Source organism: Pogona vitticeps, chromosome 15 (assembly GCF_051106095.1).
Source record: "Pogona vitticeps strain Pit_001003342236 chromosome 15, PviZW2.1, whole genome shotgun sequence".
Lineage (NCBI taxonomy): Eukaryota > Metazoa > Chordata > Lepidosauria > Squamata > Agamidae > Pogona > Pogona vitticeps.
The window spans coordinates 11,501,872-11,528,225 of NC_135797.1; the positions used below are offsets into that span (position 1 = coordinate 11,501,872).

Here is a 26,354-nt window from a genome sequence, read left to right on the forward strand (position 1 = left end):
CAATTTTGGGGTGGATTTATTTTCCATGTGGTATTTCATGGGCCCTTCAACCTTCATAAATTAAAATTGAGGTGCCCGGGTCATCATCCGTGTGCTTATGTCTACTCTTGAGGGCAGTGAAAGAGCAACGGCCCTGCCAGATCTTCGACATTCAGTGCTCTGCTCCGATCCGTTTTCCAGAGGGACGTGGTATCGGCAGTTAATTTGCCTGGTTTATTTAGTCCCCGTAGATTTCCACAGATGTGCCCCCACACAAACGAAAACTCGAGGTCAGCTTAGGAGAAAGTGAGAATTCCCAGTGGTTTGCTTCTCATTTAATTCTCTTTACCCCCGTCCTGGAGCCACCTCCTGGTCCATCTTCTGGAGCAAAACCCGCTCTTGGCCCCTGGTGGGGAGCCTTCGCTCGGACGAATTTCTGTTGAGAAAGAAAAAGAAAGTACCGTATTTTTCCGTGTATAAGACACCCCATGTATAAGATGATCCCCACTTTTCGAACCCCAAATTAAAAAAAAAAATCTAAGTGGGGCTTAGCAAATGTAGGGGGAAAGGGATCAAAGCACTGCACAATTGCTTTGATCCCTGCTTTCTCCCACGGGGCTTAGCAAAAGGAGGAGGAAAGGGATCAAAGCAATCCTGCAACTGCACGATCATTTTGATCCCTTTCCCCCTTATACAGCCATGGGATTGCTTTGATCCTTTCCCTCTACACTTGCTAAGCGCCATGGGACTTAGCAAGCAGAGGGGAAAGCAGGGATCAAAGCAATCCTGCAGCACTTTGATCCCTGCTTTCCTTTTGCTAAGGCTTAGCAAGTGGAGGGAAAAGCAGGGATCAAAGCTCTGCAGGATCACTTTGATCCCTGCTTTCCCCTCCGCTTGTTTTTTCTCTCCTCAGCTTACTTCCATGTATAAGACAACCTTCAATTTCTAGTCTAAAGATTTTAGACAAAAGTATAGTCTTATACATGGAAAATACGGTAAATTTCGGCAGAAAACTTCAGGTCAGCTGCTGACTCGGGGCATGATGATGCAGAACGGGCTCCCTACTGACTTCTCTAAACTGGCCTGATATTTAAATCAATGCGGCAGCTCACACAGAAATATTGAATTATCAGAGGAAGGTGCTATTTCTGCGTCTAAACACCACACATCTCGCTTCTCCTTCTCTGCTGTTATCACCACCCTCTTATTATTATTATTTTTTAATTTATTTATCTTACCATAACTGGCCAAATAAGGTGGGATTGTCTCTGTCTAGAAGGCAAGTGATTTTGAGGTATCTTTTCCTCTTTGCATGCCCTCTGAGGCAGATTCAATTCCTTCCAGCTGATTTCCTGCCAAACCAGTTGCAAGCCTTTGTGTGTCCACTGTTAATGGTTTCAAAAGTACAGTAGGACACCCCCCCTCTTTATCAGCGGGACCAGCATCTGCAAATTCACTTATCTATAGTCTGAAAAGATTTTAAAAAGACCACCTAGAAATATATATTTCTAAATATGAAGTTACCAGAACTGGTCACTAGAGGGAGCAAGAGACTATGCTATTCATAGCTTGTGGCTATTGAAATAGCATTAGCTATAATCCATGTTTTTTAGATCCAGAACTGAAAAATATGGGATATGGGAGTCCCACTGTAATAGAGACTGTCAGTCAAATCTTGCTGATTTGTCTCACTTTTTGCCACGTTTGAATCCTACCTCGCACCCCAGACATGCCCAGCAGCTGTCTCAGAAGACTGATATACAGTGGTGCCCTGCTTAACGATTACCCCGCTTAATGATGAAATGATGTGTTTTTTTGCTATCGCTATTGCGATTGCAAAACGATGATTGAATGGGGAAAATCCGCTTCACGATTATCTGTTCCCTGCTTCGCGAACTGATTTTTCGCTTTATGACGATCAGAAAACAGCTGATCGTCGAGTTCCAAAATGGCCACGCATTGTTTAAAATGGCTCCCCGCTGTGCTTAGGACGGATTCCTTGCATTACAGGCACCAGAAAATGGCCGCCCTATGGAGGATCTTCGCTGGACACTGAGGAATTTTGCCCATTGGAACGTGTTGAGTGGTTTTCAGTGCGTTTCAATGCGCTTTTTACTTTTGCTTGACGACGATTTCGTTCTACAGTGATTTCGCTGGAACAGATTAACGTCATCAAGCGAGGCACCACTGTAATGTGATCAGAAATAGTCCAGAAAACCCCCCGCTGAAGAAAATATATATCCTTGTGCCAAAAGATGGAATTGACTCGTGATCTACTCAGACTGGATTCCGAGTATGGTGTAATAATGGATGGAATGATGGACCGGTAGTCCTGACTTCGAATCCCTGCTCCGTCATGGAAACTTGCTGGAGGAGTGGAACTTTCAACCCCCCCCCCCTTACACATTTTCCCTTACCTTGAAAGCCCTATTAGGCTTTCTATCTAAGTCGGTTCCAACTTGACAGCACAGAACACACACACACAAATCCAGAAGTGCCCAGTTCAAAGTAAATAAAATGATCACATGGGCTTTGTTAAAAAAAAATCCAAGAACTTTTACTGTTTGAAACTCATGTAGAAGAGAATAAATTCACAGTGGTTTGGCATTCCGGTCTTTCATGAACTTGGACTTTATTTGTATATAATTCTTAAAACTTGACACACACATAGTTACTCTAATAAATCTGACACCTTTTACACCCTAATTTTTAGCTGATAGGCTATACTCTGCTATGTGTTTGCCCCGTCAGCCATATCGGGGAGACTGCTCATTGCTATTGCTTTATATATATCTCTGGCGGAGGCCAGACAGATTCTGATGGGTCAGAATGCTTCGCTATGCAAATCTCACATTCATACCAGGAAACTGGGTGGGGTATTGGCATTGTGCATTTAACCGCTTTTAAAACTTATATTATTCTGAGAGGGGTTTTCAGTGTGTGCAAGCCGGAATGATTTTTAGTTCAAAACCTTCCTGAGCTTTTAAGTAGCCACTTACGTTTGATCGGAGACAAGACCAAAAGCTTATTGTCACTGATTGGAGACAAGAGCAAAAGCTTATTAGCACTGATCGGAGACAAGAGCAAAAGCTTATTAGCACTGATCGGAGACAAGAGCAAAAGCTTATTAGCACTGATCGGAGACAAGAGCAAAAGCTTATTAGCACTGATCGGAGACAAGAGAAAAAGCTTATTATCACTGATCGGAGACAAGAGCAAAAGCTTATCACTGATCAGATGCAAGAGCAAAAGCTTATTATCACTGATTGGAGACAAGAGGAAAAGCTTATTATCACTGATCGGAGACAAGAGCAGAATGGCAGTGTTCCTGATCGGAGACAAGAGCAAAAGAAGGCCGGGCATTGAATTGTCACACATGGAAACAAAACACAATAAGAGAGGTACACAAGTAATCGCACCTGTTCTCGACTTCTTCAATGGTGTCTGGAAGAGGCATGTTGAGCGTCTCCGGCAGGAAGATGGCGGCAATCCCAGACAAGATCGGGGCTGTCCCATATATGATCGGTGGAAGGTATGGGAGATATTCCCCGGTCATTTTTACCATTGGTGCCACTATGCCCCCCACGCGAGCCAGGGTGCTGCCCAGCCCCATCCCGGTCTGTCTGCAAGTGTAGAAAATAACCTTTAAAGGAGAAACCACAGAACCGTGAAAAATAAAGGGCAGATTTCTCTTTAGTCTTTAAACAAACAGCTGAATTTTTAAAAGAAGGCCAGGCAGGAAATCTGGGCTGAAGGAGGCCGATGGCCGGGGAAATCGCCCCAGAGGGAGACCACAGCTGCGATCCAAGGAGATCTGCCAGCGGGATCTGAAGGCTTTAGGAATGGACTTCCACAGATGGGAAATCCTGACATCTGAACGTTCAGCGTGGAGGCAGGTGGTGCATCATGGCCTCTCCCAATTTGCAGAGACCCTTGTCCAGCAGGCTGAGGCGAAGAGGAAGTCACAAAACCAGCAAAATCAGGGAGCTGGACAGGGGACAGATTGTATTTTTCTTCGGTATGGAAGGGATTGTGCTACTCTCGAATTGGCCTTCTCAGCCACAGAAGACGCTGTTCCAAATGCTCCATTCAGAGCATGCGATCATTGTCTCTCAAGATGGAAGGATGCCTAATCCTAATCGAATTTTTAAAAGTACTGTATTTTTCTGTGCCTAAGACGCCCCCATGTATAAGACACCCCCACTTTTCTAATCCAAAATTAAGAAATCTAAGTGGGGCTTCTTAGCAAGTGCAGGGGGAAAGGGATCAAAGCGCTGCAGGATCGCTTTGATCCCTGCTTTCCCCTCCACTTGTTTTTGTTCTCTCCTCAGCTTACTTCCGTGTATAAGACGACCCTCAATTTTTAGTCTAAAGATTTTAGACAAAAGTATAGTCTTATACATGGAAAAATACGGTAAATGTGATTCATGTGGGTTTTTTAAAAAATTATTATTATTGATTTTTCTTCATTAATGTCCAGGAGCCATCAAACCTGGATGGTAGGGCTTGGTTAGAACAGTGTTATCAAGCCTGAGCATTCACACGGAAACGGCTCCCGGGATCGCATATCAAGAAAATGTGCTTATTTGGACTGAGCCTTAATATTCCCTAAGAAACTGTAGGTTTCAACCCTAGACCGGTCTGTTTTGGATTGGTCCCTATTAGGGATGGTTTGGAATGGTATAACGAAAACAGGTAGCCAATGGTGGTTTTTTTAGAGCGATCCCAACGCTTCCAGCAGGAGGCGATAAAGCACAATGAACTCCCACCTGGCCGACTTCTTAGGGTTGCTCATAGGTTTGCTTGGTTTGTTAAGATTGCTCGTAGGTGGTTCCTAGTCGTGGCTCCCCAGATGTTCTCGGACTGCGGCTCCCAAAAGCCTTTGCCAGCAGCACAGCCAGTCACAAAGACTCATGGGAGTTGTAGTCTGAAAACATCTGGGGACCCAAGGCTGGGAACCGCCGGTCTAGTGGATGCCAGGCTCACCAGTCCTAAGGACCATGGGTTGCAGAGTAGTAGCAGGGATGACACCACCGTCTAACTAATTAGATCCGTGCAAGAGTTGGAAAAATGAACCGGGGCCGCATTAACTCTTAGGGTTCCTGTGTGTTTCCATTAAATGTGTGCAGGACTTAAGCGGTGGGTTTATGCCCCATGTTAAATGCCTTGCAGCCAGAGTATTCTGGGATGTTTTATTTTTGTGTACAGCAGAGACCATGTTATCTGCCACCGCCACCACCTCCCACGGGGGAAGAAGGAACGGATGAATTCTCCAAGTAGAGGCATAGGGTCATATCTGCAGCATGATGAGGATGTTCTGCCCCGCCACCGGGAAAGACCTACCTGATCACAGTAGGGTACAGCTCCCCTGTGTAGAGGTAGAGGCAATTGAAAGATGATGCCAGACACCCTTTGCCGAGCACCGCCAAAGAGGTCCTGAGGGTCCGTAATTCTGGAGAGGATTGGAAAGAGCAGAGAGAAAGGAAGGTCAGAGGCACAGAAGGACTTTGGGGGGGGGTGCCCTATCGTTCCTTTCTATTTCATTTATCATTTTTATAGGTAAAGGTAAAGGTTCCCCTTGACAATTTTCGTCCTGTCGTCTCCGGCTCTAGGGGGTGGTGCTCATCCCCGTTTCCAAGCCGTAGAGCCAGCATTTTGTCCAAAGACAATCTTCTGTGGTCACATGGCCAGTGTGACTTAGACACGGAACGCTGTTTACCTTCCCACCGAGGTGGTCCCTATTTATCTACTTGCATTTGCATGCTTTCGAACTGCTAGGTTGGCGGGAGCTGGGACAAGCGATGGGAGCTCACTCCGTTGCGTGGATTTGATCTTACGACTGCTTGGTCTTCTGACCCTGCAGCACAGGCTTCTGCGGTTTAGCCCGCAGCGCCACCACGTCATTTTTATACCCCACTGTTTTCCCAACGGAGTCTTTCCGAACAGGGTTTCCGAACAGAGGGACTCAACATCCCGATTCAATTCCTTAGACTTCCAGGATTTTGCTGACCACCATCTCTAGGCTGACTCTTCTGTCGTAAGTTTGAGCTTTACAAATCTGGGACTGGGCTAAAAGCAGAGCGAGGGCTACAGACAGCCTCTGAAACCACCTTGCGGTCTTTGATGTTCTCTTCCAGAATTGCAAATCTGCTCCGTTCCAGAGGCTTCTGGTGTCTGCCCTTTTGCCTCTTGGCCTGTTTTAAGGCATAAAAGGTCTTTCTGTTTCTTAAACGAGCATTGTCTGGTCATTGGAGGGATGGAGAGAAGCAAAATCATGTTTAAATGGCCTCTCACGACTTCCCGGAGGCCTTGATCCGAAACCCTGAATCTGCACGCTTTTGCCTCGACCGCGACAACTCACCTTGGGGCACAAACGTATTGGCCAGGATGGCCAAGCCCGCCAGGATGACGGAAGACGCTTGCGTGGTTCTCCGCCCGATGTAGCTCATGCCAACGGCTGAGCCCAGCTTGGCTGGGATGTCGATGGAGCCGAAGGCCACCTGGATCAGGTAGATGCTGAAGCCGAAATTCTGGAGGTCCATGGCCAAGCCATAGTAGGCAAAACTGGTCGCAAACCTGGACGTGGTTCGGTGGAAGGAGCGAAGGCATGAAACGTTCAGAGCCCTATAGCCGCTCGCAGGGGGCAATATCAGGAAAGAGCCGCACAGCACACCTGTACAGAGTCATCGCTTTTGGGGAAGTAGGTAACCCCACGAAAAAGCAGAGTCTGTGGGGCAGAGGAGGGCTCCCCCCCTACCAAGTGGGTCCTGCTGAGCCCCCTGCTCTTCCTCTCTGGGACAAAATGGTGTGCAGGAAAAGAGGCAACAGGAAAAGAGGAAGATTGGACATGAGATGGATTGACTCAAAAAAAAATCAACAGGTAATGAGCCCTTAATGGTTTAGGACATCGATATCTGTCAGAACATCCTTCCTACAAAAACAGCTACCTGCCCCACCTGGTGTCTGTAGTCCATGATGTTAAAAACAGGCACCTCTAAGGAGGCCAAAAGAGGGGAATATGATGGCTTTTCCAGTTGGCTCCATATACCTCCAGAACAAACTTTCAACCAAGGTTCGCCAGGCGCTTTCCCTCTTAGTTTTAAAGAAATTAGTCAAAACTAGAATTATTTAGCACTGTTTTTTTTTTTTTAATCAGGACTTGTTACCCGAGATGTCCAAAGTTGTTCTAGTTTGTTGCTTTTTATAGCTAGGGTTAGTTAGTTACAGTGACTTTATTTATTTTATTGATTTCATGATAGTTATAGTACATTGTTCATATTCCATTAATGTGATTCATAGGACGATCTTATGAATAGCCCAGAGAGTCTACTATGGGAAAGTGTATACAAGCTGAAATGAATGATTGATAGATAGATAGATAGATAGATAGATAGATAGATAGATAGATAGATAGATAGATAGATAGATAGATAGATAGATAGATAGATAGATAGATAGATAGATAGATAGATAGATAGATAGATAGATAGATAGATAGATAGATAGATAAGGAAGGAGGAGGGAGAGAGAGAGAGAGAGGGAGAGAGACAGACGGATGGATAGATAGATAGATAGATAGATAGATAGATAGATAGATAGATAGATAGATAGATAGATAGATAGATAGATAGATAGATAGATAGATAGATAGATAGATAGATAGATAGATAGATAGATAGATAGATAGATAGATAGATAGATAGATAGATAGATAGTGAGTAGTATCACCCTATCCACGGGATTAGTATCCACTGATTCACTTAACCACAGTCTGAAAATATTAAAAGAAAAATTCTAGAAATATATATTTTGAAAAATGAAGTTACAGAACTGGCCACTAGAGGGAGCACAAGACCAAGCAATGTATAGTATTAGCTATTAAAGTAATGTTTGCTATAATCCATATTTTCCAGCATCTGCGTGGGGGAGGAGGCTTGGAATTGATCCCCTGTCCAGACAGGGGCCCTACTGTAAATAAATAAATGAAGGGAGCCATAGCCCTGTGAAAGACTTGAGCAGGGGTGTTAATTATAGGACCTTCTGCAAGTGTCTAATTCAGAGGGCTGGCATACGTTGGGATCAACTTGACAGTACGTAACAATCATCACCACGACCTGTAAACTAGCCTGCTGCTCTCGGGTGGAGGACACTCATCTTTGGGCACTGATCTGGTGTGTGCTGGTCCTGAGGCCGGGGCCGCTGCAACGAAACCCTAAGCCCCATTGAATTCGAAGTCACTTACTTCTGAATCAAAAGGCACAGAGACCTATTCAAGACACTCCTCAAACGGAGTCCCTTGGAGCTAACATTTTGCCAGCATAATTTTAGGGCTGTGTACGGGGTGGGAAAGTCAAGTTCCTAGCTATGGTGGCTGCTCAAAGTCTCTGAAAGGGAAAGAGAAGGCGTAACAACGTAAACATACCATACGCTGGAAATGCAACACGAGATGCGTCGCACGGTGGGTGTACGGGCCAAGCTGACCAGAGTGTAAGAGGTTTGTGCCAAGGCCAGTTCTTTCTGCATGTTGGACTTCAGGACCTGCAGGAGAAAAATGAGAGAACCTAAGAACTGGTCTTTTCAGGCACTCCTGCAAAACCTTGCCTTAATGGCCCCAAACGATGCTAAGCATGATGGCAGAGAAAGCTTGGGGAGGATCTCACACGGACATGAATTCTGACAACTTCTATAGTGGCAGCTTCTTTATTTACTAAAGAACATGACTTCTGTAGTTGTTTGCTGTTTCAAACAACTACAGAAATTCACTCGCGTTCACTCGCTGTGAAGTCACATTGGGGATTTCTCGTGTCCAGACAGGGAAACAGGAGTAAAGCCTTGTTTGCAGCTTGTTTGCAGTTCCATAGAAACCCTGTAGAGGACATTGTTAAAAGGAACTGCCTAACAAGCTGCAACAAAGGTTTCCTTCTCTGGTTTTCTTATCTCATTAGAGAACTGCATATCCCGTCTTGAGCTTCTTAGAGAAAAGTTGGGCTGTTCGGGTAACTTAACAAATAAATAAACAAGCGAATATGTTTGAACCTTTTAAGGGCTTCTAGGGTCTGAAAAGGAAAAACAAACAAGGAATAACTCCCCCAAGCCTTATGGCCAAAGCGATGCCGAGATTCAGGGCACTGTGTGTGTGTGTGTGTGTGTGTTTGTGTGTCCCTTTTGTGCATCTGCCTGGTAACACGGTCAACCCCGACCCGTCATTGTACCTCTGTGGTAAGCTTTTCCCCTTCGTCCTTCTTGCCGTTGAACTGGGCGACCTTCTTCAGCACCTCCACTGCCTTCTCCACTTTGCCCGAGAGGACCAGCCAGCGGGCGGATTCTGCAAACCACCTGTGCCAAAGATGCCGACAGAGCTCAGAAGGTGACATCAATGCCAGGGTCTTGGGAAGGGCTTAGGGGGTGGGAGGGAGCACCAAACATGAATGGAAAGGGAGGGGCAGGATCTGTTCCCGATCATCCCAGAGTGCAGGACACGCAACAATGGGCTCAAGCTACAGCTACAGATTTAGGCTGAGTATCAGGGACGTGGTGGTGCTGCGGGCTAAACCGCAGAAGCCTGTGCTGCAGGGTCAGAAGACCAAGCAGTCATAAGATCGAATCCACGCAATGGAGTGAGCGCCCGTCGCTTGTCCCAGCTCCCGCCAACCTAGCGGTTTGAAAGCATGCAAATGCAAGTAGATAAATAGGGACCACCTCGGTGGGAAGGTAACAGCGTTCCGTGTCTAAGTCGCACTGGCCATGTGACCATGGAAGATTGTCTTCGGACAAACGCTGGCTCTATGGCTTGGAAACGGGGATGAGCACCGCCCCCAGAGTCGAACACGACTGGACAAAAATTGTCAAGGGGAACCTTCACCTTTACCTTTATCAGGAAAAACTTCCTAACTGTTAGAGCAGTACGACAATGGGACCATTTACCTCGGGAGTTGGTGAGCGCTCCAGCACCGAAGGCATTCAAGAAATGTAGATCTTAAACCCACACCTTTTAATCATTTATGAGCTGAATGCTAAACAGGGGTCAGAAATCATGAGATCCTGGCCCTAAAGAGAAAGCCAAGGGTTTAGAAGTTTCCCGATTCCCCTCACCAAGAATATATGAAAAAGGCAAAAAATGGCATCGAAGCAGCAAACTGGAGCCACCGCCAGTCCGGCAGGGCGTAGGCCAGCCCAGGAAGAATGATTTGACCGAGGGTTGCGCTGTATCCTACCACCGTCCCGGCCACCGTGCGGACTTTCGTGGGCACCCATTCAAGGACTGAAAGAGAGGCAGAAAAAAGAAAAGTGTCAGAGGCCTATTGTGGCGTGGGGTGTATACACACACACACATACAAACACACAGCAAACAATACCCCAGTCCAAAGGCTTTCGTCATCATTTAGTCGTTTAGCTGTGTCCGACTCTTCATGACCCCATGGACCAGAGCACGCCAGGCCCTCCTGTCTTCCACTGCCTCCCGGAGTTTGGTCAAATTCATGTTGGTCGCTTCGGTGACCCTGTCCAGCCATCTCATCCTCCGTCGTCCCCCTTCTCCTCTTGCCTTCACACTTTCCCAACATTAAGGTCTTTTCCAGGGAGTCTTCTCTTCTCATGAGGTGGCCAAAGGATTGGAGCCTCAGCTTCAGGATCAGTCCTTCCAGGGAGCACTCAGGGTTGATTTCCTTTAGAATTGATAGGTTTGTTCTCCTTGCAGTCCAGGGGACTCTCAAGAGCCTCCTCCAGCACCACAATTCAAAAGCATCAATTCTTCGGCGGCCAGCCTTCTTTATGGTCCAGCTCTCACTTCCATACATCACGACAGGAAAAACCATAGCTTTGACTATTCGGACTTTTGTTGGCAAGGTGATGTCTCTGCTTTTTAAGATGCTGTCAAGATTTGTCATCGCTTTCCTCCCAAGAAGCAGGCGTCTTTTAATTTCGTGGCTGCTGTCTCCAGCTGCAGTGATCATGGAGCCCAGGATTTGGGCTAACTCAAATCCCACAAGAATGTGAAGGCTTCATCAGGCCAGCTGACATAAGCCCTCCCACCCCAATATTTGGCTAGGAGAGGTGGCTACGAGGTTCGTTGTAAAAATATTTGAGATTTCAAACCAGTTCAAACGATGGATTCAAAAGGTCGTTTTTAATTCAAATTGTTGAATTTCAAGAACGATTTGACCGAGAACGATTTCAAGAACGATTCGTGTCGTTCTGGGAGCTCCTGCGACATTGCTGAAACCAGTTGTATTGGCTCTTGCCTTTCCGCTGGACGATTTCAGTGACATGGAGAGGGGGGATTTGCTGGTTGGGTAACCACCTATCCTCCACATTATTTTACCCAGGCTTTGTGCTCTGGAGAGGACACTCCAGCTTTGCATACAGCGTCAAAACACTAGACACTGTTCCAAGTCCTCCATCCAGAGCACGTCACCATAGTCTCTTGAGACTGAAGGATGCCTATGACTTTTACTCCAGCGTTCAGAGGCAGAAAGCTGCTTGTAAAATCACAGAATCATGGAGTGGGAAGGGGCCTCGAAGGGCATCAAGTCCAACCCCCACCGCTCAAGGCAGGAATCTCAATCAAAGCAGATATGACAGATTGTTCTCTTGCGTGTCTACAGCGTTGAATCGCTCACCACCTCCCCAGGTCATGGGTTCCATTTTCATACTGCTCTAACAGTTAGGAAGTTTTTCCTGATCTTCAGCTGAAATCTGGCTTCCTGTGGCTTGAGCCCGTTATGGTGTGTCCTGCACTCGGGGATGATCAAGAAGATATCTTGTCCCTCCTCTGTATGACAGCCCTCCAAGTACAGTGGTGCCTCGCTTAATGGGCTTCCTGTTTAACGACAAAATCGCATAGCGATGAAGATTTTGCGATCGCAAAAGCGATCACATTGCGATGTTTTAAATGGGAAAAAATCGCTTTGCGATGATCGGTTCGCTGTTTCGCTTACCGATTATCGCATAGCGATGATTTTCCAAGAGATGATCGGCGGTTCCAAAATGGCCACCGGGTTTAAAAAAATGGCTGCCCGCTGTGTTTTCGCACCGATTCCTTGCTTACCAGGCAGCGAAAATGGCCGCCGTATGGAGGATTTTCTCTTAAAGGTGAGTTTTAAGCCCATAGGAACGCATTAAACGGGTTTTGATGTATTCCTATGGGCTTTTTATTTTCTCATAGCGACAAAATCGCTTTGCAGCGATTTTTGCTGCGCGGATTATCGTCGCTATGCGGGGCACCACTGTATTTGAAAAGTACTGTCCTATCACTCCTCTGTCTTCTTTTCTCAAGGCTAAACATGTCCAATTCTTTCCGTCTTTCCTCTGAGGACTTGGTTTCCAATCCCCGGATCCTCTTGGTTGCCCTCCTCTGAACTTGTTCCAAATTGTCAGCATCCTTCTTGAAGTGGGGCGTCCGGAACTGGACACAAGACTCAAGGTGAGGTTTAAGCAGTGCTGAATAGAGCAGAACTGGTATGTTATGGGCTTTGCAGACCATATGTCTGTTCAAGCAGCCTAAAATCTCCTGCCAGATTACAATTCAGCAGAAGTTTTTGAAAAAGGTGTACCGATGTGACAGAGAGGTGTGTTTGGGTAGGCAGCCCTGCTAGAATTTACCCCAAGTCAAAAATATTACAGGGTGTCCCCTTTCCAGCTTAGCAGGCATGGAAGATAAGCCGATTGCTTATTCCTTTCTGGATTAATTAAATTAAAGGTACAGTTTGGGTCACCCACATTTCTCCTAGTTTTCAAGTTGCTCGAGAGAGATTCACCGATGGCAGTGCTGCTCTGCACGCCATGAAAATGCCTGCTATGAGCTCCTACACACTGTTAAGCAGCAATTAAATGGCAGAAGAGCCGGTAGAGTTTTCCCCCCAGAGCATTTGGCAACCCCAGGACAGCATAGAAACGGATTCTGGTGGCACTGGAGTTTGGTTCTTGGAGCGAAGGCGTCCGGCTCATCTCACTTTGTCCCACCGAAACGGTCTCTCCAGTATACACATCATGTGACACCCCCCCTTTCTTCCCAGCGTGTGCTCAAGCAAATAATAAAAAAAATCAGGTATGCCAGACTGGAGGAATAAATATTTGTACAGCTCAACAACACGCTGAGCGCACAACGTCCCTAATGGGGTCAAGAATGCAAGAACATGCAAACAGAGGAGGGGAAAAAAATTTTTGCTCTCCTTCCTGCCTTCAACAATTGCTTGGCAGGCAGAAGTTCAGCAGGTCCAGCTTGACTCAAAGCCCCATCTCCGTGTAGAAGGAATGAAGGGAAAATTCACCAGTTGGATGGCTGCCTGTGGGGCAGCTGTTGTATATACCGGGATCGCCAAGCATGTTGTGCCGTGGTCGCACTGCTGGGGTGGCCGCCTTCACTCAAGCCGGGACCCAGCGTGCTTTTTCGTTCTAAAACAAGATGCACAGGAAACACAAGCCTTGTTTTAACGAAGAAGCCCACTCCATCGGCCAAAATTCACGTTTTCTTCTACAACGAGAGGTGTGCTCCCCATGCAAAAAGAAACGGGTCAGGTTTTAAACCACATCGGGGCCTGCTGCCAGATACCCACACGGCGTGATACCCGCACAGCGTGATACCCGCACGGCGTGATACCCGCATGGCGTGATACCCGCACGGCGTGACTTGGGGGGCCTCTCGGTGCCCCCACGGCTGGCAAGGATGAGGAGTGAAATTGGCCAGCGGGCCAAAGTTGCCCATTTGGGCCACCATGGCCCTGGAGCTGGTCCACCTGCTGAAGCACAAGGGCTGCATGTGTGTGGTTGACTGGAGAAGTGTTTACGAAGTACGCCTGCGTGCCTCAGGGGGATGTCCGACTCCTCTGAGCACTGTACCAGGTTACCCTGCTTTTATCCTCGGATAACGGAGGGGGTAACCTTCCCTACTGTTTATCCGTTCTTCCCCAGATTCAGAGGATGCTAAGCTTCTTTGGTCCCCTGAACCAGGGACGGCCGGGGAATCGGGATAACGTAGGAAATCGGAAAGCCCGCGAGGGCAACAAGGATGATGAGGGGACTGGAAACGAAACCCTAGGAGGAAAAAAAAAACGGAAAGAACTGGTCACGTCGAAATCGGAGAAAAGAAAACTGAGTGGAGGATCGCACTTTTAAAATACTTGAAAGGGAGTCAGACAGAGGAAGGGGCAGGATCTGTCCTCCATCTTCCCAGACTGCAGGACACGTCATAATGGGCTCAAGCGACAGGAAGCCAGATTTCAGATGAGTATCAGGAAAAACTTCCTAACTGTTGGCGCGGTACGACGACGGGAACCATGACTTTGGGAAGTGTCGAGGGCTCCAACGCTGGAGACGTTCAAGAGAAAATTGGACCGCCCGCTGTCAGATCTGCTGTGATTTCGATTCCTGCCTTGAGCAGGGAGTTGGATTCGAGGTAAGACACCCCCCTCCATTTCCGTGATTCCGTGATTCTGTGAATTCTCCTCTATCGGGAATGCTCAGTTCATGCCTCTCCGAACCCCTATATAATCAGCAAAATATGAACCTCGCAGGAGTAGACCTTTGAGCCACTTTTTCGCTCTATTGTGTTACATTCCTGAGCCACCTTTTAAGAAAATACACGCAAATACGCAAAAGTCTGTGTGCCAAAGTTATAATGCAAGGAAAACAAGCAACCCCCCCCCCTACAAAGTTGAAAAACAAAAGAAGGCATGGCCCAAATCTTGTTGTTTAGTGTAGTAAGTTGCACCAGAGAAGGCCCATTGAATCAATGGGGATTTAGTGAGTCAGGTCCTCCTGAAGTTCCGTTGATCCAAAGGGGCCTACGGTAGAGCAATTTACCCCACTAAGCGACAGGATTTTGGCCAATAGATCTCTCCTATAAAAGTACACCTCCCCTTATGACAAATACAACCAGACGTCTGTGCGCGCAGGATCCGTATCCATGGTTTCACTTCTCCTCTGAAAATATTTTAAAAATTTAAAAGGAAAAAAAAACAGAAATACATAATTCCATGATGTCATTATCAGAACTGGACACTAGAGGGAGCCAGCGACCATGAGATATCTAGGATTCACTTTTATCCATGAGTTTCAGCATCCACATTGAGGGGGTTTGGAACCTATCTTCCATGGATACCGGCGTCCTGCTGTATACGGGATAACAGCATGTCCCATCAGGCTGCTAAAAGGAGAGATAAGTCCTTGGTTATCACAGAAGCTACAGCTGGAGGGTCGTGCCGAGGAGACCGTTTGGCAGAGAAGGTCCACAAACGGAAAGGGTTGGCGCCGTTTGGCTCACCATCCCTTTTGTCCTGTTTGGTGACATTAAAATAAGCCCTTCGTCTCTTACCTAAGGACATGCAGTTCAGGACGATCCCAGAGAGCGCCATCCCGACCAGGAAACGGAAGACACAATAGGCTGTGAGACTTGGCGAAAACGCTGTGCACACGCCTGCAACAGCCATCTGCAGGTAGGACCAGCTGAGCACGGCTTTGCGCCCAAACCTGTGACGTAGGACGGGTCATGAAATTATAGATTCGTATTTATTGTATATATTTACACCTCTCTCTCTCTTTTTCTCTCTCTCTGTACACATCCACATACATAGGACCTCCTTATCCGCGGGATCAGTATCCACTGATCCGGTCTGAAAATATTAAAAGAAAAATCCCCCAAATACATATTTTTAATGATGACGTTACCAGAACAGGCCACGAGAGGGAGCCAGAGAGCAGGCTATAGATAGCGTTTGTTGTGCTAGTGGTGTTGGCTATAATTCAGATTTTTCAACATCCTCAAGGACTGTTAGAATCTATCCCCTGTGAATATAGGGGTCTTACTGTATTCTCATTTTTTTGCAGAAGGGAAACAAAAAGGCCAAGGGACCAACATGATCAAGTCTCTATGAGGATATTTGTGGCTAAGGTGGGAAATCCACCCACTACGGCCTCAACTCCATTCATGCTTCTGTGGCTGTGAACATATTCAAAGAAGACAAGCCAGTCTCCCTCAAGCTGGTGCGTCCTGAGGTGTTGGCAGCCCTGGGGATGATGGGAATCATAACCAAAGCACCGGGAGGGCACGAGGTGGGTGAAGGATGGCTTCGGTGTAGAATAATTCACTCCACGGACCTACCTGTCGGCAAGGGTCCCAAACACGAGAGCGCCCACCAGAACGCCACCCATGTAAATCGATTGAGCCATCTGTCTTCGGGTCCGCAGGTTACACACTAGGTCCCACTGCATGGATGGAGGAGAAGGGGGTTACTGGGTAGGGAAATGGGCAGAGTTAAGAGGAAAAGGAGAAATTCGTAATTCGTGGATGTTACGTGCTATATAGGGTGTAGTTATGACATTCTGCCACTAGATGTTGCTGTGCTCCGGCAGTCACCCTCAGAAGGGGCTCCATCAGAGAAGACATGGGGCCAGACATGGAGGGCCAGACAGCGGGATAAGCCGGGTGGGGTGTATAGCAAAGGCGCCGGCCCGGCTTCCGATATTTCTCTCTCTCTCTCTCTCTCTCTCTCTCTCTCTGTGTGTGTGTGTGGTGGCTTTCACCATGTGTTCTACTGCAAGCTCATTTCTCTCGAGAAGCCAAAATGATGAAAATTAGGCTATCATATTTCGGTCACATCAAGACTTGCTGGAAGAGACACTAACGCTAGCAAAAGTCGAAGGCAGGCAGGAAGGAAGAAGATCGAGCGTGAGATGGACTGAATCCCTAAACGAAGCCACAGGCTTGCGTTTGCAAAAACTGAGCAGGGCAGTTGAGGACAGAACACAACATATTCACAAGGTCACGTATTCGCAGGGTCATTGTGGGTCGGAGGCAAATTGATTGTAAATAACAATAAGCTCATTTCAGTTCGCCAATGTGGCAAATTTTGTTTCCCCGCAAGAGAAAAACACCATATACCTTTTGATGCATTCCTCCATGTCCTTCTTTTTACACAAATAAATACTTTTTGGAAGCCTCTAATAGCATTGAGCAACATTTCCCTGGTAGAGACCATGTTTTTCTGCTCAGTTTTTCTCTAGACACAGCCTGTTCAAAGTTGTGAACCAGGCTGCAAAAATTATGAAAAGTACAAATGTTTTCCTTACAACATTTCAGCCTTGAGGAATTTCTCTGACATCCCATAAGCAGAAGCCTCTTTGTGAATTTTGGAGAGCTGCACTGCGGTCATTTGATGGGACTATGATAGGATGAATCTGTGGCCCCTGCTCTGTTACATACATTTCCCCAATAAAATAGTGTTGGGTGTGATTCTAGAAAGTGCCACCAAACTTGACGGGACCTCTGTCCTCCTCACGGTGGTGAAACTGGTGAAAAAGACTTCATAGGGAGGAAAGGGGGAAATGTGAAGAATTTTTTTGAATTTAGCAAATATACTGCATTGCAAATTGCAAATACATTTGCAATTTGCAAATGAATTGCAAATACATTTGCAATTTGCAAATACATTGCAAATACACCGAAACGACCCCCCCGGTTTGTTTCTGCCAGCTTTTCATTCTCCCTGGTTTAGTCTCACCCCCCCTCTCTGCCCTCTCACCTCCATGATGATGGTGTTTGTAAAAACACTTTGGTCATAGATCCACCCGTCGTGGCACGGCTCCGTCTCCATCGGCTCTGGCGTCCCGTTGAGGCTGGCGTTGGAGGCGAGGAGATGCCAGCGGGGCGTGACAAATCGCCGGCATTTCTCCGGCTTCCCGGTGGCATCCTGGGGGATGGCAACCTGCAGGAGGTCTTCCTGGAGGCTCATCCTCTGAGTCCGGTTTGCCGGCCATTTGGAAGCGTTGCCGGCCCACCGGATCCGACAGTGGTGGTCGGGGACGGCGGCCGAGAAGTTCTGGAGCAAATTGTGGCTGGCGGTCAAGAGGACGGGGGTGACCAGCAGGGCCACGTGAAGGACCTGGAAGCGCCCCATGCCCCCGATCCGGTCGAGAAGTTCGGCAAACGTCATGGCTCGAGGGGGGTCCCTTGGGTTGTCACCCCGGGGATGTTGAGAAGGACGAATCTCACAGTTCTGCAGCCAGGCCTTCGGAAACACACGCAGCCCATATTCGGCCTTTCCCACCCTCCCTGGGAAAAAAAAAGATCTCCTCTCCCTAATTCAGGGTCAGGATCTTTGAAGGGAAGGCTGCGGTCGCCCCCATCTTGGCGGACGCTGAAAGTATTGCTTACGGGCTTGGCAGGAAGGAAAAGCAACCCGTCATAGCAACCTGTTGTGAGAACTCAAGTCACCCCGCAAGACCATCACACACACACACACACACACCACCTCCCAAGATGCTGCTGCTGCAGCCCAAGGTCTGTTAATGAATATTTGCACGCGGCTGTCATCGTTTGGGGAACCCAACGGGCTGGATGGCAGAAAGGGGGGGGCGGGAAGAGAGAGACCGAATCTCTTGTCGGTGGGATTATGCAAGCCCTAATCACTCCACTTGGGTCAAAGTTCTAATGAGGCTTGGAAGGATTAGCTCCAAGGAAAGGAGGGGAAAAAAAGGAGAAAAAGCCGGCATTCAGCGTATGTGGGGCAGGGTGCCCCGGGGAACAAGTATGAGACGGGTCGGGAAAGGGGGAGCGAAAGAAAAGAAGGGAAGTTCGCTGAGTTTTCTTGGCTACGGCAGACCTTGCTTTTTGTTCCTTTTAATGCGTTCACAACTCCAAGTGTAAAAGCAGACCACGAAAAACCAGGCAGTTAGGAACACTCGGGGGGTGGGGGGGAGGAGGAATCAGATTCAGGAAGCAACAGAGTTTTTCATCATCTGGTGCCAGCCGTGGAGCCCTGCAGAAGTTTTCTTGGCCTGTTTTCTGCAGGGCTTGGAAAGTTACTGCTCGAAGGAATAGGTTGGCATTGTTTCAAAAGGCCAGTTTCTTCTTTACTAGCCTACGGTTTGACCAGCAAGAGGGGGAGGGGGGAGGCATGATGCCTTTATCGCCCCACTCAAAAATCGTCCGGCGCCGGTGCTAGCTTTCAGACCCACCTCCGGGTCTTCGTCAGGCTGGGCACCACCCTACGGTGCAGAAGAAATAACGGAGAAGGAGAACGCTCCACCCTTGGGTCTAAGAGGATTAGAACCACCGGACCTAAAATGGGAAAACCTGCACCCATTTTTTGATGCCGCACCCTGGATTTTTGAGACATGCTTGAAGCAGAGACGCCTTGCCTGTCCGTCTGCCCAGCCTGATGAAGACCTGCACGAATCGAAAGCTGGCTTCTGCCTAGGAATGCTGGCTCTGTGGTCACACGGGCAATTTGAGTCGATTTCGGTTCGGACTTTTTAAAAATCAGACTCAAGTCCCTGGGTCTTCCCCCCCCCCTTTTGGTTTATGAGCAGTTACAGCCGTTAAACTACAGGACTGTAGGTGGGTGTCGTCTGGAGGTGTCTGTTGAGGCCCTGTTGTTGTAAGCAGTTATTGTGTGTTCAGTGCGCTGTTTGATCTGTTCAACTGTGAGTCAATGAAACATGTTTTATTCTTTCTCTTACCAAGGACTCAGAGTCAATTATTGAGACTGTAAGTGCCCGTTGAGGAGACGCAAATGGGGTGGTTTACCCTAGGGAGCCGTGAAGAAAATTCTGCTCTGTAAGTCCCTGTACTTCTGCTACGATTAAGCAGCCGATGCAATTTTTAAACCAGAAATTCAAAAATTCTGTAACAAAATGTCGTCATAGCGGGGCATGGGCATTTACTCTAAAATGAAACTTAATCCTCCAACATCTGTGTCTCTGGAACTCTTTGGAAAGGTGCACAGCTCATAGCCGTTTTCACCAACCAGGAGCCCACCCAGAATGGCTGAGAGTTGAGCATGATGGGCAATGTAGTCGACAACACCTAGAGGCTTACCTGGTGGTGGAAAGAGGCCTGGAAACTCCTTCTGGGGAGGCTTGGAGGCCCCTCGGCAGCGTCTGGTTTCGGTTTCAGTTCTGTTCTTCGTTTTAACAGAAGAAATTCTCCCCCCCCAGCTTCATTTTCTAGATTCCACCGGGAACTCCAAAGCCCATCTGCCAGCTATGAAAACAGGGTCGTGCATTCAAGGCATGGACCCTTTCTTTCTCTGCTGAACTCCGTGTTCACTTTGGTCCATCATGTCTTAGGGAGACAAGACGAGGTGTGGGGGGCCCCCACCAATGGATGGAGGCCCTTCCTTGGTACCTCTGTCCCCTATTTCTCTCTCTCTCTCTGTGTCCCACCCCCTTTCTTGATCCTCTCCACCTTCCCTGATCACCCAGTGATGCTCTGTCCCCCCCTAGACGTGTGCCCTCCACGCCGTGCCCCCCCACAACATATCCCCTCTCCTTCTTAGTCCCCTTCTCCGAACCAGGTTATGCCGTAAACTCTGATTGAAATGGATGCCGTTTCTTCCAAGAACAGCAAGGGGGGAAAGCCTCAATAGGGCAGAAAACACAAAAGCGTTTATTTTCCGGGTCCATTAAGGTCACCTAAGAAGGGATCACAGCTGGCAAACCAGCAACTCTTCAAGCTCAGCAACTACGATGACCGACAGACCACACCGGTCACCGCGTCTTTCCCTTCTGCGCCGTCCTGCACCCGGTGATTCTCAGCCGTTCCTTTGAGCTCTTTCAGGTGCAAAGAGGCCTGATCCAGACTGGAGCTTTGGTTGTGGCCGGTTTTATTTTTTTCAAGGAGCTCCAGATTCCTAGACGGGGACACAAAAAACACACACAGAGCTTTCCGTAAAATGTCCGCAGGCTGCTGTTCTACATCTACAGATTCGAGGTTGGCCAGCGTGGCTGAAATTTATTTATTTATTTAACCTTGAGGCAATTTTCCTCTAAAAGTGATGCCCTTTCTTATTTAAGGCCAGCTGAAATGAGAAAGAGGATTGGGGCCACGAACTACGGTTTTGTTTAAAAACAGAGTACAGTGGTGCCTCGCTTAACGATTACCTCGTTAAACGACGAGACCGCTTGGCGATGAGTTTTTTTGTGATTGCTTTTGCGATCGCAAAACGATGTTCTAATAGGAAAAATTCGTTTCACGATGATCGGTTCCCTGCTTTGGGAACCGATTTGTCGCTAGATGATGATTTTAAAACAGCTGATCGGCGGCTCTAAAATGGCCGCCCGCTGTGCAAAATGGCTTCCCGCAGTGCTTTAGGATGGATTCCTCACTATACAGGCACCAGAAAGTGGCTGCCCTATGGAGGATCTTCGCTTTATGGTGAGGTATTTGGCCCATTGGAACACATTGAACCGGTTTTCAATGCATTTCAATGGACTTTTTCGTTTCACTTGATGAGGATTTCGCTTAACAGCGATTTGAACGGAACGAGTTATCCTCGTCAAGCGAGGCACCACTGTATGTCTCACCAAGCTGGGGAAGAATTACCAGTTTTCTTCCTTTCTTTTCTCTCCTTTCCAGCAGCTGCTATTATAATATTTATTCATAGTAGTTTATTCACTATTTATTAGCCCAATTAAACCCAACTTCTCTCTCCAAGCCAGGTCTTCTTTACCCCATCGTGTCCTCACAACAACCTGTGAGGTAGGTCAACCTGAGACATAACTGTAACAGGTCCAGGGAGTTTCATGGCTATCCGGAACCCAAATCAACTACCTTTCCCATAACACTGCACACATTCCTCTGGGGTCTCCATGTAAGCCACAGAAAAACCCGAACTCAGAGCAGGCTTATGAAGCGGACTTTCTTCAGGTATGATAAGCCCTTACCTTGGGATCTGATGTAAAACCGACCTGTCCTCTCAGGAGCAGAAGAAACAAACTAGGGTCCAATGGTGGTTAAGGTAAAGGTAAAGGTTCCCCTTGACAATTTGTCCAGCCGTGTCCGACTCCAGGGGGGCGGTGCTCATCCCCGTCTCCAAGCCGTAGAGCCAGCGTTTGTCCAAAGACAGTTTCCGTGGTCACGTGGCCAGCGTGATTAGACACGGAACGCCGTGACCTTCCCACCGAGGTGGTCCCTATTTATCTACTCTCATTTTGCATGCTTTCGAACGGCTAGGTTGGCAGGAGCTGGGACAAGCGACGGGTGCTCACTCCGTCGTGTGGATTCGATCTTACGACAGCAGGTCTTCTGACCTTGCAGCCCAGAAGCTTCTGCAGGTAATCCAGATGTTCAGTGGACTGGAATTCCCAGAAGCCTCCACCAACAGCTGTGCTACCCAGGGGTTTCTGAGTGATGCAGTAAAGGAGCGCCTGAGTTACCTAAGGTTGGGGAACCACAGCACTCGCATGTAACTTTTCATACTGTGGATTAATGAGCCTGCGCGGGATATCGTGCGAAAGCAATCAAGATGAAGATCAATGGGAAACCACCACCCCGTTGCCTGTTGCTAAAGAATACGTCAGATTTCCAAGACGGCTTTAGCGAAGAACTCAAGAAAAGGTAGTTCCGCGTAAAAGTAACGCCACCTCTAGGTCTCTTGATGGCTGCTAGTTAATTATTCTTCTCCTGCAAATTTGCAGAGATAACCCTGGCCCGCTTCAGACTTTACTTTTGTACCGAATTGCTAAAGCCACAGGAAGAAGATAAGATTGTCGCATTCACGCCTTCCGCCAAGGGGCTTTGGAAATTTTGGTGAATCCAAACATGTTTATTTCTCTTCTAACCCCCAAACCTCTGCTACCCTTTTCTCCTACAAAATTTCGTCCAAAGAAGAAGTTTTAACGGAAGCTGAGAAATCTTGGCTTATGCCTGGCATTTCAACGAGAAAAGGATTGGCTTATGTCTAAACCTTGAAACATTTGGAGAAACAGGAGCTAGAAATAGCTAGTGACCAACTAGTTACTTGCACTTAACTGTTTTTCCACGTCTTCAATCGTATCAGGAAGTGGCACATTTAAGGTTTCTGGGAGGAAGCAAGCGGCAATGCCAGAAACGATTGGGGCTGCCCCATAGACGAGAAGCGGGAGGGCTGGGGAGTACTCGGTAGTCATCCTCACCAAGGGAGCCACAATGCCTCCGATCCGTGCCATCGTGTTGCCAAAGCCCATCCCGGTCTGCCTGTGATGCAACAGACAGGAAAAGCTGATCAAAAGGAAAACAGGGTCCAAAAAAAAAAATCAGTTCCAAAAAACAATACGAACCCGCGGATACCGAAAAATGCGGATAATTTGAACACTATACATGGCATGGTCTCTGGATCCCTCTAGTGCTCTGTTCTGGTAATGACACATCTCATAGGCAGTTCTGATAACTTCATCTTGAGAAACATACATTTCTAGGATTTTTAAAAAATATTCTAAATATTTTCAGACCACGGATAAATGAATCCGCGGTTATAGATCCCACGGATAAGGGAGTCCTACGGTATATGCATACAACAATGTGTAGGGTGTTGATATCATGTTCTGTCCAGTCACCTCCAATTCAGGGTGACCTTTTGAATGAGGGCCCCCCAATGTTTGTATCCTTGTGTGCCTTTAGTAGGTGTGCCTGAAAGGATGGGGTGACTGTCAATCACTAACAGCACCAACCAATCGTTTCTTCTCTGCTCCCTATTTCAAAAAGAGACCCGCCCCCCTATTTACAGCTTTCCCCTCTCTTGAGTCTGCCGAAAGCTTGTGGCTGCAGGCAGAGTCTATTGTTCGTTGTGTTTTATCTGTTCCGAACGCCAAGTCAAGAACACCGTTTTATGCTTTCTGCCGCTAATGTCTACCTCCAATGTCTCAGAGTGAGTTGTTGAGACTGTAAGTGCCAGCTGAATAAGTAAAGTAGTGGACCAATCTGGGGGACTTGAAGCTATTCTGGTTTGTGAATCCCTGAACTTCTGCACAGCTAGAGGATTTTATAAACCCAAATTCAAAGCTCTGCAACAAAGCAAACACCGGCTGATTAATGTTAACCTCTGCTTCTATTTCAATTTCTGGATTCATGTCATTAAAAAAGAAGAGATGCCGTATTTTTCCATGTATAAGATGCTCCCATGCATAGGACACCCTCCACTTTTCTAACCCAAAATTAAGAAATCTAAGTGGGGCTTAGCAAGTGTAGGGGGAAAGGGATCAAAGCGCTGCAGGATGACTTTGATCCCTGCTCTCTCGCTTCATGCTAAGCCCCGCAGGGATTAGCAAAAGGAGGGGGAAAGGGATCAACGCAATCCTGCAACTGCACGATCTTTTTGATCCCTTTCCCCCTTATACAGCCACGGGATTGCTTTGATCCTTTCCCCCCTCCTTTTGCTAAGCCCCATGGGACTTAGCAAGTAGAGGGGAAAGCAGGGATCAAAGCCCTGCAGGATCGCTTTGATCCCTGCTTTCCCCTCCACTTGTTTTTCTACTCTCCCCAGCTTACTTCCGTGTATAAGACAGAAAAATATGGTATAAACAAGTGGAACACAGCTTGCTTTCTTAGCTTTTGCATGAGTTGCCTAGCAGTTGCCCAGGGCTGAGGATGGGGAGGGCCTTACCCTAGCATAGTAGGTGAGCCATTAGAAGGTGGCAAGACCAATGGCGGAGATGCTGACCATCATCCCCTGGGGACTGGCAGGGCCAAAACTGAGTCGTTTGTCCTGGGCTGAATCTGGAGTAGATTTATTTATTTATTTTATTTTGAGGCATGGCTCATGAAAACCCTTCCCGCGGACTTTGAACTGCTGGATGTCTGAGTGGTGGAGGCCTCTGGCTAGAGGTTCGAATCCCCCAATGGGCCTCCTTGACAGGGGGATGGACCGGATGATCTGTAGGGTCCCTTCTAGCTCGGCTGTTTGTTTGTTGGCTTGTTGATTTTCCCAGAATCCAACTGAGAAGGTGAAATGGCAAGCGGAACAAGGCTTCGAGTAAGATCAAGGCGGAGAGCTACCTGATCACAGTCGGGTAAAGTTCTCCGGTGTACAAGAAGACACAGTTGAAGGAAGCGCCCAAACATCCTTTCCCGAAGACAGCAAACACAGTCCGAAGGACCTGCATATCTGTAGAAAAGACAAGCTGTACACAAACAGACTTCCAAACGCTTCTTGCCTCCTGCAATTAAAATCTGCAGCAACCTGGGGCTTCCCCCTCTTATCCGACTGGATGCTCCAGTGTGCCTCTTTGATAAATTTCTCCCCCCCCTCCCCTTGGGGTACAAAAATTGGTCCTTCTTTTCCAAATCAAAGCTTCACTGTTTTCAATATTCAGTGGCCAACCATCTCCCTTTCAAAAAAAAAGGGCAATGTCAGAATGTTTGTGAACATTCCATAGCTTCACCTGTCTGTCAACTGAGAGCAGAAGTTGTGATGGACTGCTGATGGGGAGGGGTGAAATCAGCTGACTGGGTGTTTCTGGGTGTTGTACTGAAAAAGGAACTTCTCTGCTAAGACTTGGAGGGGGGTCTAGGCCACTTTCCCAAGGTGTGTCCTCCCCTTCTCCGATTCCCCCCCCCCAAATAAACCCTCACCTTGAGGTACGAAGATGTTGCCAACGATGGACAGTCCTGCCAGGATAAGGCTCAGGGCCTGGGTGAGCCGGCGACCCAAATAGGAAATGATCAAGAAGGCAATGAGTTTTGCTGGGATGTCGACCGCTCCGAAGATCACTTGAATGAGGTAAAGGCTGACCCCAAAGTTTTGCAGGTCCATCGCCAACCCATAATAAGCGAAGCTGGTGGAGAACCTGGAGATGAGTATGAATTAAATAAGCATCTGCTCAGAATAAATGCAATCAATTTTGAGAAGGGGTTTTTCAAAAAAGTACAGTGGTGCCCCGCATAGCGACGATAATCCGTGAAGCAAAACTCGCTGCAAAGTGATTTCGTCGCTATGCAAAAATAAAAAGCCCATAGGAATGCATTAAAACCCATTTAATGCGTTCCTATGGGCTTCAGACTCACCTTAAAGTGAAAATCCTCCGTATGGTGGCCATTTTCGCTGCTCGGTAAGTGAGGAATCCGGGCGAAAACACAGCGGGCGGCCATTTTTTTACCTGGTGGCCATTTTGGAACCGCCGATCAGCTGTTGGAAAATCATCACTATACGATAATCGGTAAGCAAAACAGCAAACCGATCGTCGCAAAGCGATTTTTTCCCATTAAAAACATTGCAATGCGATCACTTTTGCGATCGCAAAATCTTCATCGCTATGCAGATTCGTTGTTAAACGGGGAGCCCGTTAAGCGAGGCACCACTGTAATTAGTTACTGTTACAATTACAAGGCTCAGAAGAGTCATCCTCTCTATTATGGTGACAGCTTGATAGAAGTTACTTTTTACTATCCGATTTTGTTGAAGGGCGCTCTTTCTCCTTCGTCCACCTGATTAGTCACCTCTTGGCATTTTCACCCGAATCCGTAGGACATAAGGCGTGTTTCGGTACATTCAGTGACAAAATCTCGCGATTTAAGTCTTTTTGGGAAGTTCGAATGTGAATCCCTGTTAAACCTCAAGATCGTGAGCGAATTGTTGCAGATTTTTCTATTTCTAGTGAAATTCTCTTTTATGGTCCAGTAGAAG

The 26,354-nt window shown here is 47.5% G+C and overlaps 2 protein-coding genes across 3 annotated transcripts in view; both read right to left on the reverse strand.

The window, feature by feature from the left end:
* LOC110069903 (solute carrier family 22 member 6-A) lies at nucleotides 1-22,687 on the reverse strand. Of its 2 annotated transcripts, XM_020777476.3 has the most exons (10): nucleotides 17,496-22,685; nucleotides 16,076-16,179; nucleotides 15,290-15,444; nucleotides 10,072-10,240; nucleotides 9,192-9,315; nucleotides 8,402-8,517; nucleotides 6,341-6,555; nucleotides 5,323-5,431; nucleotides 3,399-3,602; nucleotides 1-415 (listed from the first exon to the last, which is right to left on the reverse strand). In XM_020777476.3, exons 1-10 carry the CDS (start codon nucleotides 17,904-17,906, stop codon nucleotides 325-327), a joined length of 1,698 nt encoding a protein of 565 aa, XP_020633135.3. In that variant the 5' UTR covers nucleotides 17,907-22,685; the 3' UTR covers nucleotides 1-324. The 2 variants fall into 2 exon arrangements, with proteins under 2 accessions (XP_020633135.3, XP_072840098.2); XM_072983997.2 differs by lacking the exon at nucleotides 3,399-3,602 and having other exon boundaries at nucleotides 17,496-22,687.
* Nucleotides 20,340-26,354, reverse strand: part of LOC110069902 (solute carrier family 22 member 6-A) — a 16,333-nt gene continuing 10,318 nt past the window's right edge. Inside the window, exons 7-10 of the mRNA XM_072984030.2 lie at nucleotides 25,304-25,518; nucleotides 24,728-24,836; nucleotides 22,727-22,930; nucleotides 20,340-20,606 (exon numbers count right to left, since the gene is read on the reverse strand). Coding sequence (XP_072840131.2) covers nucleotides 20,438-20,606; nucleotides 22,727-22,930; nucleotides 24,728-24,836; nucleotides 25,304-25,518 — 697 coding nt within the window. The 3' untranslated portion in view covers nucleotides 20,340-20,437. The remainder of the gene's footprint in view (nucleotides 20,607-22,726; nucleotides 22,931-24,727; nucleotides 24,837-25,303; nucleotides 25,519-26,354) is intronic.

Coding starts and splice junctions, on each gene's coding strand:
- LOC110069903 (XM_020777476.3), bottom strand. CDS start 17,906: ATGACGTTTGCCGAACTTCTCGACCGGATCGGGGGCATGGGGCGCTTC. Junction 15,445..16,075: donor TTTGGGACCCTTGCCGACAG/GTAGGTCCGTGG, acceptor CCTACGTCACAG/GTTTGGGCGCAAAGCCGTGC. Junction 10,241..15,289: donor CCTGAACTGCATGTCCTTAG/GTAAGAGACGAA, acceptor CCTCTCTTTCAG/TCCTTGAATGGGTGCCCACG.